The 13568-nt window shown below is 42.4% G+C and overlaps 1 protein-coding gene across 1 annotated transcript in view; it reads left to right on the forward strand.

Annotated features, from left to right (window-relative positions):
- The window catches only part of RRP15 (ribosomal RNA processing 15 homolog), a 29494-nt gene extending 20955 nt beyond the window's left edge, over positions 1–8539 (forward strand). Inside the window, exon 5 of the mRNA XM_083433384.1 lies at positions 7912–8539. Coding sequence (XP_083289510.1) covers positions 7912–8073 — 162 coding nt within the window. The 3' untranslated portion in view covers positions 8074–8539. The remainder of the gene's footprint in view (positions 1–7911) is intronic.
- The last annotated feature ends 5029 nt before the right edge of the window (positions 8540–13568 follow it).

The following is a 13568-nucleotide window of genomic DNA, read 5'->3' on the forward strand; positions in this document are numbered from 1 at the left end:
GGGCCAGTGGGGCACTGCCCCACCAAACACATTCTGCCCTCAATTTCTACCTGCCTGCCTCCTTGCAACCAGGTCAAGGGGTTGGCATTGCCCATCAGCATCCTGCTCCTTGGGCTTAGTATTAATTTTTAGAGGAGGAAGCAGGGAAAACCAGGGCATGAAACACTACTGGACTGGAGGTTGGAAAACATGAGTTATTTGCCCATTTTTTATGTATGTGCTGAATATCTGACCTGATTAAATGAGCCGCCACTGACACGTACCAGTGCATAAACCAAGGGTGATGGTCTTGGGTTGCTGCTGAATCCTGAACACCAAAAATGGAAGAGTCAGGAGCTGGAGAGGAATAGTATTGGAAGCAGCTGAATATTAATTGGGAATACTCATCTGTCAGTTGGATTGTGCAGTTTCTGTCCACATACATTTAAAGCAGCATGGTGTGAAAGTGGCCATTGCCTCCATGTCAAAGAACTGCTATAGAAACTGTGCACATTCCAGCTGATAAGGAGCGAATGTCGCCAGGGAAGAACTCTGTCATAAGCAAGGTAGGTGGGATGAAACTGGGAGTAACTAAGGTTGCATCCAAAGGCCTGATGTTAATTGTGGCGTCCACCACCTGTATCATGCTTTAGCTTGCCCTGCCAGATCAGACAAAAGACCTGTCCATCAAAGCATCCTGTTTCCTACAGTGGGAGACTAGATATTTTGGGAAAGCACCCCAGGCGGGCAATGAGCATGATATCCCTGACTTGCTACAATTCCCTAGTGACTGGCATTCAGAGGCAGCCTTCCTCTGATCCTAGAAGTGCTTTATGGCCCATTGATGCCCTCCGTGCATGTTTCTGATTAAGTGCTGGGCTTAAGCTTGCAGGAGCTTCATCCTTGGTCAATGTCAACCTGAAGCATGCGTTTATTCGCCTGGTTTGAAACAGAACCCAAGTGAGGCTGTTAAATATTGGGTGTACATGGAGACAGGTTGCCTTCCTTGGGTGGTCCCCCAGCAAAGACTCAGAACGCGAACCTGTAATTCCACAGCTCTGTGGCTAATTAAAGCAGGACAAACACAACACTTCTGTGTGCTGGAGATGAAGTTATCCAGAATAGAATGGAGACCAGGTGCTGTAAACAATTCTCTTCGATGTTTGCTTACTGGGAATGCTTTCCAGCAGCTGTAGCAGAGCCTCCTGATTAAGAGCTGCTGATGGGACTGTGGGTGTTCAATTGTGTACATCATTTTTCACATTTGTGTTTTGAAGCCAGTATAACTTGCTGCTTGGGTTTTGTTCCAAGACAGCAGTGGCCAATTCCATCACCCACCCACCAATTGAAATTGCATTCTGCAGAGAGGACTGGAGTTTATTTTCAGTATGGCTCTCAACTGACTGAAGACTTTTTTAAATGATTTATCACTTGCCTTTGCTTAAATCTAAATGTATTTTGCCTATTTCCAAAGCTGTAATGCCCCTTTGAGGCCCTAGAGGGATTTTCGGTTCTACATCATAGAAATTCTAAACGACCTGATAAACCAAAGTTGCCACATGAAAGAAGTAGTTGTCTTTAATATTCCTCCTCATTTTGGGGACCTGGGATATACAGTAATTATTACAGTAATGCACCAAAGTCACAATGGCTTAAGAATGAAGCAAGTTCAAGTCCTATCAGCCAGCATTAGGGAACACTTAAATGCTGTATTGCCATTGATTCCCACTGCCTGCTGTTTGCTTCAGTTACCTATTTTTACTGAGGAGGGGGGTGGGTGAGGGAGGTCAAGTTTGTTCCTGATGTGCAATGTACATGGTAGCTACAAATATAGATGGGAAGGAAAAGCCATCGTAAGATTTCCTTTAAATCTCTTTTTGCTATGGAGAGCTGCTAAGTCGATACAGCTGGGAAAGCAATGCCCTTTTCAGTCTCAGTCCCACTGATTCATAGGGAGCTTAAATGTTCAAGCTTGCAGCGGTTGTATTTAGCCATTCTTAGTATATAGCATTCTCTCAATGTCCCAGCTGATGTCTTTGCCTATCAAAAACTTGATTTGTTTTTACATCCAAAGACTGCTCATGCAATCAAGAATTAAAGCGGGGAAAATGGGTAGAAGCTCACTTGTGCTGTGGTTTGGCAAACTCAGTGACAAGAGAATTCCTAGGTAAATTCCCAGCTTCAAAGTTTGGCCACAATCCTGTGCAAGGCCAAATGAAGATTTTACATACCTAACTAGACAAGTCACAAGCCCAACCCCCAAAGAAATTTTTTTTGGATGAAGGTTTGAATGCTTTCCAATGATTGGCATTCAGCCCCCCTGTAAAAATTGCAGTGCCCCAACTGGGGCTGGTTTTATTGCCTCCCAAGGGTTGTCTTGTCTCTATTTTTATTTTACTAATTGAGCTTGGACTGCCAATATGTTTCTACTAAATGGAGATTAGTTTGCCCTGGTAAATGAGTCCTCAGAGTAATGAGCAAAAAGCTGCTGCAAAACATGTTTACTTGTAAGTCCTTTTGGTTTCAGTACAAGAGCTTTGCCGTTTCTAAGAAGTATTTCTCACATACACGTTGGACTGGTTGGGAAGCAACAATAAACAGTGGTTTGTTATGAGCACCAGTCTTGGGATTTCGGCCCTCCATTGTGCTCTGTGTGTATGAGGAGAGGAGAGGTAACGCTTCTGCTTCGGGTGTAGAAGAAACTGCAGTTTGTTCCACCAGAAGCAGGCCTTTGCTGCAAGGATAATGTTAGGAAGTAAGACAAGACTATCCAGTCCCCAATGTAAATTTTGCATGCTTTGATGCCTAGTAAATGACAACTTGTTGAAAACATGAACAGAGATGAGACACTGCACCTAAGCACCAAATGAAATTTACAATTTTTTCGCTTTGCGCCAATGAAGCAAACGTGGAAGACCAGTCATCTTCTTTTCTGAGTGGGTGCGGAATTTTGCACACTATTCCTTCATCCGTATGATGGTATCATTCTTATTACAAAAATGCAAAAAGAAGTGCCTATGTAGGTGTGGGGTTTTGTGAATATACACCTCTCTGCACTGCTGTGCCAAGATACGGATTGTTTTGGCTTCTCAGGAATGTGCCATTTTGGAAGGCAAGGAATGTAGGCCTTGGCTTAATAAGGTAGAATTAAAGTTGCGTCATGTTGCAGGTGCCAGGAATAAGTTTGTTAGAGGAAGTTGGATTCTGGCATTAGATAATACGTTTTTGCAGAGGGAGAGTCGATGTGAGCTAATTGCTAATCATGTAGACAAGGAGCTTATTGTGTTCTTTGGACTCTTTCTCTTCTCTTTTAGGAGAACCGGGTCAGAATTGATTCACATGTTGGCCCATGGGGTGAAGTCTGTGAGCACATCAGATGTGCTGATTTGTGTTTGTGGGCTTTGAGTTTTAAAAATATGTTAGGTGGCCCACAGTGCTTCTCTTGTCTATGGGTGTCCTCCCACAAGACAGGTTTTCCATATGGCTGTCACTTCCATGTAGAAAATCACATATACTCTTCATATACACAGTGATGTATGAAAAGTGCATATGTCTATTTTGCTATGTAGATGTGGTGCAGAAACTCAGGACTTCTCACTGTACATATAGCAGATCAGTGTTAGAAATTCAGATATATAAGCTAGATGCCAAATAACTCCTTAAACCAAGGTTACAGTCACCAAAATAGAATGTCTAGTTGCCATTTGGGGGCAAGACAGCTCTAAAGCCTTGTTTTTCAAATGTTTGACTGACTGTGATTGATTATCAGTTAAACGCCTGGCTACTTCAGATGACAACCCTTGAGAACTAAAAGAAGAAAAGTCACTTTATCCAGGGGCAGTCCACATACCTATTGGCCTATTCCTACCCCCTTCTTCTTAATGGTGACACAGACAATTCATAGTATAAGGATATTCTTCACAACTGTGAGCAGGGGCTGTGGTAAGTGAATACAAGATACAACAATTAATATAATGTTGTTCACTGCTCCTGCTCAGGCTGCACAGAAAAAAGCATTTTGGTTTCTGACATTCATTCTGATTGTTCAGATAAAAATATACAGTGGTACCTTGGGTAAAGTACCGTATTTTTTGCTCTATAAGACTCACTTTTTCCCTCCTAAAAAGTAAGGGGAAATGTGTGTGCGTCTTATGGAGGGAATGCAGGCTGCGCAGCTATCCCAGAAGCCAGAACAGCAAGAGGGATTGCTACTTTCACTGCGCAGCGATCCCTCTTGCTGTTCTGGCTTCTGAGATTCAGAATATTGTTTTCCTCCTCCAAAAACTAGGTGCGTCTTGTGGTCTGGTGCGTCTTATAGAGTGAAAAATACGGTACTTAATTCGTTCCGGAGGTCCGTTCTTAACCTGAAACTGTTCTTAACCTGAGGTACCACTTTAGCTAATGGGACCTCCTGCTGCCACCGCGCCGTCGGAGCATGATTTCTGTTCTTATCCTGAAGCAAAGTTCTTAATCTGAAGCACTATTTCTGGGTTAGCAGAGTCTGTAACTTGAAGCGTATGTAACCTTAAGTGTATGCAACCTGAGGTACCACTGTAACTAGTAGAATTCTACAGGATGTGGTATTAGTGTGTGAAAACAGTTCAGATCCATTGATCCCCAGGCAGGCACCTCCCGATGGTGGAGATGCCCAGGCATCTTGACTTGGTTGCAAGTGGCCAAGAGCCAGGTGAAGAATGCACCTGGTGCCTGGCTGATTTCATGAATTCATGAATGCACCCATCAAACACTAGACGCATGAGATCTGTGCTGGTTTCTACCCTGCAGGAAAGAAAGGAAGTGATCTTAATGGTGATGGGGCTTGGTTAGGAGGGAGCGTTACAGCTTGACAATGGTTCTTGGTAATAGCAAGAACTCTCTTGGTGGGTCTGTGTAAGCCTCAAAGTTTACCAAACCAACCAATCCATAGAATTAATTACAATGGAACCTAACAATAATTGTAAAAAAAAAAAAAATTGTAATAGTGGGATGTGAGGACCAGGGGGAAGGAAGAATGCAGATGGGCCTGGTTTTGGGCAAGATGACATTCTTTTGGAGCAGTCATGGATATGAAGTATTTCATCAATACTTACCTTTAAGTTAAAAATATATATATTTAGACTGCAGTCCCACTATACCTGCATACCAGGGAACTCAATGGGACTTGGGAATTTCTGATTAGATGTGGTTAGAATTAGTTTGATGTTGAACATGGCTGAGCTGCATTTAATAGGACTGAAAACGAATCATAACAGTGGTTCTCTCTGTAAATTTTCTTTGGTAAATGTTTATTAAAAAGAAAGCGCTAAATGCCTTGTTGATGCAATAGCACTGCAGTCCTATATGTGTCTATCTAGAAGTAAGCTCCATTGAGTTCAGTGGGATTTATTCCCACGTAATTGTATATAGGAATGCAAACTAAATTTGTTAAGCCACAGGACATGTTTAGCTTTTGCTGCAAAGGCTATCATCGCTATGCTTTGGCATGCTATTGCTTGAATTGTAGCCACCACAATGTGGTGCTGTTGCACTGTAGAAAATGTCCTTTTTGCTTCTTCATTCTCAAATAACGGACAACTAGTGAAGTTCTAAATCCTTAGTGAAAACCAAACTTCTGTCTCTTTTATACCTTCTCAAAGTAGCCTCATACTACCTGCTTCCAAGCAAAAAACAAATTCAGAGTAAAATTACCAGTGTATTGCTATCCAGAAATGAACTTGTTGAACAACAACAACTTGACAGCTTTCTGCTATGGATGATAGACAATTAAGTCATACTCTGAATAGACCCACTGAAATCAGTGGGTCTCCTCTGAGTGTGATTATCATCAGATATTGCCCCATATGACTGGCTGACACCAAGGAGGCTTTTGGGTAACTAACCAGATACTCTTAATATTAACTTTCGGGTGAGTTGTTTGTTTGAGGGCTTTATGAAACCCATGTTTTGTATTGGTGCAGTGCCAGGTAATGTCTTAATGAAGTTGCATCTTGAGAGTAATAACAGAGAGGCAGCTTGGAATGCCACATAGAAGCCTTTTTTAAAAGACACTGTTCCCTGGGTTAACTATAGATCAATCCATATGGGGGGGGGGGTCAAAGTGCACCATGCCATGCTTGTAGCCTGTCTGAAAATAGCCAGCACTCTTGCTACTTAAGCATCCAATACTGTGTCCTTGCATGCACCTTGTTTGCAGAAATAAAATGAAGCCGATCCTCAGTTCACATGTATTTTGAAATCTCTTGGAATGACACGGAGTTGGGAGTTGCATGCATGATCCAAAAGATTTTTAACTTGATCCACCAAGAGAGATTTGGGAGTATGGGGGAGATGTCGTTGTGCATTCCTGTACACTCTGCAGTGCTCTGTGCTTTCCTGTAGATCCCAGATGTAGTTTTTGCGTTCATCTGCTAGTCCTCGAGTGCTGAGAGATTAAGTGATGTATGTCATGCATGAGCCAGCCCTCGGATTACTACTAAAACGCTGCATTTCTTACAGATGTCAAAATAAGCTCTGTAACATGTTTGATAATGGAGTATGCTGTAAACTATTTACTGAAGAAGTCTCCGGTTAAACATCTTCAGTTTTTAGAGGTGGGAATCACCCTTCTTTGGGGATTCACGGAGCTTATGTGATTGCCATACAGTGCCAAGCACTCGTAGATGAGGGCTGAGTTTCATTTCATGTAGACTTTAGGCCTGCTTTTGGTCACCTTGAGGGACCAAAACCACCAGGAGTTTGCGTGCAATTCTCCTCAGTCGCTTTAAATGCAATTGACCATGGTATCCTATGGCTTGGAATTTGAGGCACCATTTTCAAGTGCTTTTGTTCGGTGGCCTCTTCCAAAAGATGTGCTGGCAGACTGTTCTTCTACTCGGTTGCGTTCATGTTTTGGTGTCTTCCTGGTGGGTGGTTCACGCTGTTCTTAACAGGGTTGTGCTCCCCCCAAAAGGGGTGGGCTGCCTGGGGGATGTTCCAGCATTGTCAGTGAGGCCACATGTTGCCTCTGTAGGCCAGGTTGCCTTTCACCAGCTTAGGTTGGCAGGCATGCCAGGTACAGGTCTGCTTTGGGTAGATTTGGCCAAACTTCAGTGTTCTATGTTCTTCTGATAACCTATGTTTCAGTAACCTGCTGGTTGGGCTACTGTAATACCATACACGGGGCTGCCTGGGCCAGGCAACATGATCGGTTTGTAGCAGTGCTTTTGTCAGCTCTGCAAGCTCCCAGACTGGGTTTAGTTGACTTCAGGAACTGTGAAGGACTCTCTGCTAAGACCTTCAGTAGAGGCAAGTCTTCTCCTGAGTACCTCCACTTTATGGGGTGTCATGGGTAGCTACTGGAGAAAAACCCCTTTTGATGTTTCTTTGACTTACCAATTTTCTTGCTTTTAAGATGGTTTGTCTTACGTACATTAATTTCGTTTTTAATTTGGATCTTGGGCCTTTCTTTTGTAAGCTCTAGCCATGTGAGTAGATGTCAGTTGTGAGCTGTGTAAGGTGGGGTTTGAGTGAAGATATTAATAATAGTAATTTATATGCCGCTCATCTGACTGAGTTGTCCCAGCCACTCTGGACAGCTTGCAACAGATTAGAAAACCACAGTAAAACATCAAACATTAAAAACTTCCCTATACAGGGCTGGCTCCGGATGTCTTCTAAAGTCAGATAGTTGTTTAGTTATGTGACATCTGAGAGGAGGGTGTTCCACAGCCGTGGGTGAGAGACTACTGTGATACTAAGAAGGCCCTCTGCCTGGGAATGCTTTCATTACTTTTTAAAGGTTTCCATTACTTTTTAAAGCAAGATCCCTGTAGGGATCAGGTAGCATATCTATAATTCTAAATATAGTCTGTCTTGGATGCTTCCAGTTAAGGAAACTTAATTTGCTTCTGCTTGATATTACCATTCACACTCGTCTCTTTTCCCAACCCTCAGGATGAATCTAAATCGGAAGAGGGACCGGCCTGGAGTATATTGCGAGACGACTTCATGATGGGAGCTTCCATGAAAGACTGGGATAAACAGAGTGATGGGGAAAACGCTGCTGGAGAAGACAGTGGAATCAAGGAGGAGAGTGAAAGTGACTCAGACCGATGAAATTCAAAGCGGTTCAAAAACTAGTGGGGGTTTTTTGGGGTGGTGCTTTATATAAAGATTCTTGGTTCAAGCAAGCGTGGCTTTTTTCTTACAGACGGTCTCTTTGAAGGTTGAGGGGAAACTCGTTTTAACAAAGCATCGTCCAACAATCCTGAAATCTGCAGTATTTCCTCTCTAAAGATGTCTAATTTATACATATTTCCAAAACAAAGCTGTACAGTCAAAACAGCAGCACCTGCCCAGTCGGAAAAAGGGAGGGGTTTTTGCCAAGGTCTCTATGAGTTTTAATATTAACATGATGCTTGCATTTCCACCTCTCTGTTTGTAACTTGGCTAGGTGTTTATCAGTTCATAAAATAAAACAGTGAAATATCCTTACCATGTAAAATTATTTGCTTCTATAGAGACTTAACCTTTCTTGGCTTCGAAAGGCTTTGTAGGTAATAAAGCAACCATTAATGTGTGATTTTGGTCTCTGAGCGTTGATATAACTGGAGACGACCATGAAAACTTAATTTTAAAAGGAGGAGGAGAAGCCAGGAAATGTAGCCATACTGTGTCCTCTCCTTTTTCCATATGTGTGTTTGTGTGTGGAGGGGGCAATGGCTTTGAATTCTCTTTAATATATTAAGTTTGCACTCTGAAAGTTAATTGAAATTTGAGACACCAGGGCTGGGATCCAAAGGACTGTGTAACTAATTCCACACACCCAGGGAGACTTTGGGATTTCTATGCTACGTGATGCATCCCTTTAGAAGCCGAGCGGAGTTTCAAAAACAATTTGTTGCAAAACGACTGTTTTTGTGTTTCTTTTCGAAAGCTTTGTTGGGTAAATAGCAAACAAAATAAAACAAGAGAAACAACAGTGTGTTAAACTGCAAATAAAATTAGGCAGATCCTTCAGCAGATACAGCAAGAAATAAAAGCCGCCATAATCTGCAGTGGTTGGGTTTTTTAAAAAACAAATAAAAGCCATCTAGGCATGCGGAAGCTGTTGGGCCTAGCTAAAGGATATCTTTTGAGTCCTCAGAATTTTCTCATTTCTGGAATGAAAATGATCCCAATGGATAGGTATAATGATAACAACAGAAAAACCGAAGGGAGGAAGGTGACAGAACTTGGCTTTCTTGTGCCTGTCCCATCTGAGATCCTCACCCAATAGCAACATGACGCCTGGAGAACATACTCTTCACTGTGGCTTCTGCAGGGCCATGGAATTGGAGTGAATTGCTCCCACTCCCTTTTCTGGCCAGAAGTCATTGACTGGGTTTGTCTTGGTCTTTGTGCCTGACCACTGCTTGATGGGTCTATCCACTGAGTGGAAAGATCCCTTTAATTCAAGGAACTCTCTAAGAGTTGAAGGGTAGTAGGATGAGCAAGATTAACCTCCGTCCACTGCAGAGTCTTTGTCTTGGTTCAAGTAGAGCAGGGCTGTTCAACAGGTCGATCATGATCTACTGGTCGATTGAGGGGTGCCCCTGGTCGATCTTTGGACCCCCAGTTTTTGCTCTCCCTAAAAAATGCTGAACAACTCTGGCTCCCTAAAAATAGCTCAACAACTTTGGCTCCCCAAAAGAAGCTCCACAACTCCGGTCCATACAATGGGTAGATCACTACCAGTGTTTTGGACATTCCTTTAGTAGAGGAAGCAGCTGGCCACTTTCAGCCCTTCAGATGTCCATCCCAAACTATTCAGTGATTCCCCCCTCTCCCCCCCCCCCCCACTGCTGGCAGATGTGATGACACTCAGGGCTTTTTTCTTTTCCAGGGGGTACTCTTTTTCGTCGTCGTCAAAATGTGTGGCGCTTACTGTAACAACTTCATGGTGAGTGCCAGCACCTATTTTTCTAGAAAAAAAAGCACTGGCGACACTTTACCTCAAGGTGCTTGTTCAGGGAGTTATTTTGAGTGACGATTGTGGTTCACCTCAGAGGTAAGCTGCAACAGCCACTCAAACCAGGGAGCAGTTACCAGTTGTTAAAATGTAAGATAAGACTCATGCGTCTCCCGAGTTTGGCTACCCGCGTCAACGCAGCTTTATGACAGACCAATACAGTTAAAGATTGTAACAGGTTTTTTTCTTGGCACCCGTCTGACTCTGGAGACAATGAAGGAGTGTGCCATTGGGGGTGAGGTCAAGCCGTTGGGCGGTGGCAGCTCCTGCTGTAGAGACTGAAGTAGGAGAGACCTGCTTTGTTGCAACTGGGGCAGGTGAAGGTGTCCAGTTGTGCTGCTGCAGATGTACCAGGGTCCATCTATTGTACCAGTTAAGGATTAAAAGCAACAGTTATTTTGGATTTAAATCTGGAGCCCGTGACCTCCATGTGCACAATCTTCAAAACCCACTTGCGGATCACAAGATAATGAAGTAGATGGATGGGAATGTCTGTTATAATAATAGGCCTTCATGCTTGATGGCTGGGAGTTTTGGATGGACAAATTTTCTACAATTTTCCTACTGTAACCTATTTGAAACTAGATTCTGTTTCTAGGTGTGCTTTTTTTTATATGAGCTTGAAAACAGCCTCCTGCATCTTTAATCATTTAGTGCCAATATGTCGCTACTGATTTAAACCGCAAGAAACTTGCTCTCAATAAACAAGCCTGCTTTTGAATTCAGTAGAAAGGCACCAATTATACCTAGTGAAATCCTTGTTTGATGTTCCTAATGCATGGAGAGGTGAGGTTAATCTTCCTCTTTAGTAGGGCACCGAAGGAAAATTACATTTGAGCATCTGGATGGGATGGTAAATTGCCAGGTATTGAAGTATACGTCTCCTGTAGCAGCAGATGCAAGCGCTCTTTAATTCGTGATATATATTTTTTAACTAAGGGCTTAGGGCAGGTTACAACTGTTCTTACAAGCAAAACGATTAAACGGAAACAGCTGAAATATAAAACATCAGAGTAAAACCCCAGACAATGTCAATACCGGAATTCCAAATACCAGCTTCAGCTTTTGACCAACCCTAGGGTAACCCAGATTCCATTTTGTAGCACTTCTTCAAGGGACGATTTCTGTGTGAACATTCAAAAGATGGAAAGGGGGGGACACACACATCAAAAACACCCTTGCTTTGTCGGCTTGATGCATGGATGGTGTGGTCAAAGCAAGGTAGCCCCCTAGCAATGTGGGGAAAGTAATTACGAGTTTCAGTATAAGCAGTCACTCACATATACATGCAGTGCATTGAAATTATACTTCGTGAAATTTCTAGAATAGAGAGAGCCACTTTGTGTGGACTTTTCCACCCAAGCCTCCATGATCCATCCAGGATTACCCTACTAACTTTAGTGAACTGTGCTACTTTTATGGTTTTGCTCTGACCTATAAGTTTGGAGCCTGTTATTACAATTTCCCCCCGATACTGTTTTTTCAGGGGGTTGGACTAGATGACACTTGGGTGCCTTCCAACTCTTAAGATTCCTTTTTCTGAAATAATTTTTATTGGTCTTACAAAATAAATCACACAATTAACAATTAAATTTTTAAAAAGCAAACAAGATTCTTCCAAATCTTAGGCCTCCCCTCCATGGGTCCTTTAAATATCTTAATCAACTGCATATTACAGTTCACCCGAATTATAGTTCTCCAAAATCCAACTCTAAGATTCTATGTTGGTATTTTTGCATACTGCTTAAAGATTCTTAAATATTAAGCCGTTTAGAAATGCTTTTAAATAAATATACTCGAAGGTGCCATAGGACTCTTTGTTCCTTTACATATTGATCTAAAATAATATTGATAATAATCTTGTAATATTGAACCAACGTTAGCTTAGCTTATGCATTTGTGAGGCATGTATAAAAGGTGCTGGGATTTAAAACCCAGTTCCAAGTTGTGAGTTTCATTTGTTTTCTTTCTTGCTGATAGTATAGTGGCACTGGAACAGATCATGAATCAGATCCCTTCACAGATAGGCTGCTCAGCAACAAATAGTACTTTGCTTTGGAGCAATCTTCAAAGCAATAAAATAAAGAGGAATACAATCTTTTAAAAGCAACGTTAAACATATTTAGAATAAGACATTTTCCCAAAAGGAGTAGTTTTAAGAACTGCACCTGCACTGTAGAACATAGAATCTGGAACAGAACTTGATTTCCTAGGAGATGTTCTTCATATAATGAAAGCGTAGGTTGTCCTCATGGTGGCAGTGATTTGAAACTGGATACCATATATGTCAAAGAGATGGTTGATTCTTAGGCAGTTTGACATGGTTATCTAGTTTTACTGAAATGTATGTAGCTGATACTGCTAATTCTTCTTTGGGATGGTTTATGAAGCATTCCTTGCTTTGTTTGGCATGCCCAAATAGTATTTGACCTCTTTGTTGCTCTCCTGTGATTTCCATCCTTGGGTGGGCATGTGCATTCCTCAGGTGCTCAATTTGGGTCCTGTAAATGGAAGCAAGGGGCTTCCATTGAACTTGATCCTTGCGCAAGTGGAACAACTTTGCTTTGCTTGCTCCCCGCTTACCCCAGCCTGCATCTTGCACCACACCCAAATTTGCTCTGGAGACTTGGGGGGTGGGGACTCAAAAAACAAAATTTAAAAAGCATGCAGTGGAAGGGGGAAGTCTGTTGGGCAAGAAAAAGTCATTCCGCTAACGCAATGATTTACTTGTCACTATGTTGAATACAACCCAAGGTCTGTAGTGAGTCATTTGGCCACCAGTGAGCCTTGCAGTAACCTTGTGAAATAGTTTCTCATCTGTAAAATGGGAATAACTTGATGTTGACACGGTGCTGAAACCATTACAAATAAGGCTACGGCTGACTATGGATTTGGACCAAGGTGGAAAATGAAGATAGAGAGGGATGTGTGTCTGTGAGCCTCTGGCTCCTTTGTGACTGGGATGCAGAGAATTGTACAAAGACAGTGGTGGCATCTGCCATCCTAGCCCATTTTTGCCACTTGATGGCTGCCCATGGCTGACTGCCGCCTCTGACTGGAAAACGCTCCCCATCCCTGATTTAGACCCAGACATCCCATGTCCGTGTCCAACACCTGATGGGATGTGGGGGCCATTTCCTTTTTTATCTTGCGTTTGTCTGTTGCCCTGACACATCATGAAATCAGTCCTGGTGTTCCTGTACTGAGCCAACTTGAGACCAGTAATTGACTCTTTGCATTGCTTTTTCAGCTCCTGAAAGGCTGTGAATAAATCTTAATTATTTTACTCCTTTCAGCCATTCGTTTTTTGTTTTGTTTATGTTTTTTAAGAATCTTTCAGCCATGATGCAATCATCTGAATTCCAGGCCATTCCTCCTCCTAATTAACCTGCTTTCATCATCCTAATAAAGTTATCCAAATGGCAAAGTGTAATTTAGATTAATTTGCTTCTCCCTGCAAGTCATGTTATTCAAGTAGTTAGATTTTCCAGCCAGATAGCATGCATGGTTGGTGACAGTAAATGTGAATGTTATGTCAACAGCAGGGAGCAGAAGAATTAAAGAAAGCCAAATGAAGACCATTTGGGTCGGGAACTGAGCG

This window comes from Podarcis tiliguerta (genome assembly GCF_965153285.1).
Source record: "Podarcis tiliguerta genome assembly, chromosome: 3".
Taxonomy (NCBI): domain Eukaryota; kingdom Metazoa; phylum Chordata; class Lepidosauria; order Squamata; family Lacertidae; genus Podarcis; species Podarcis tiliguerta.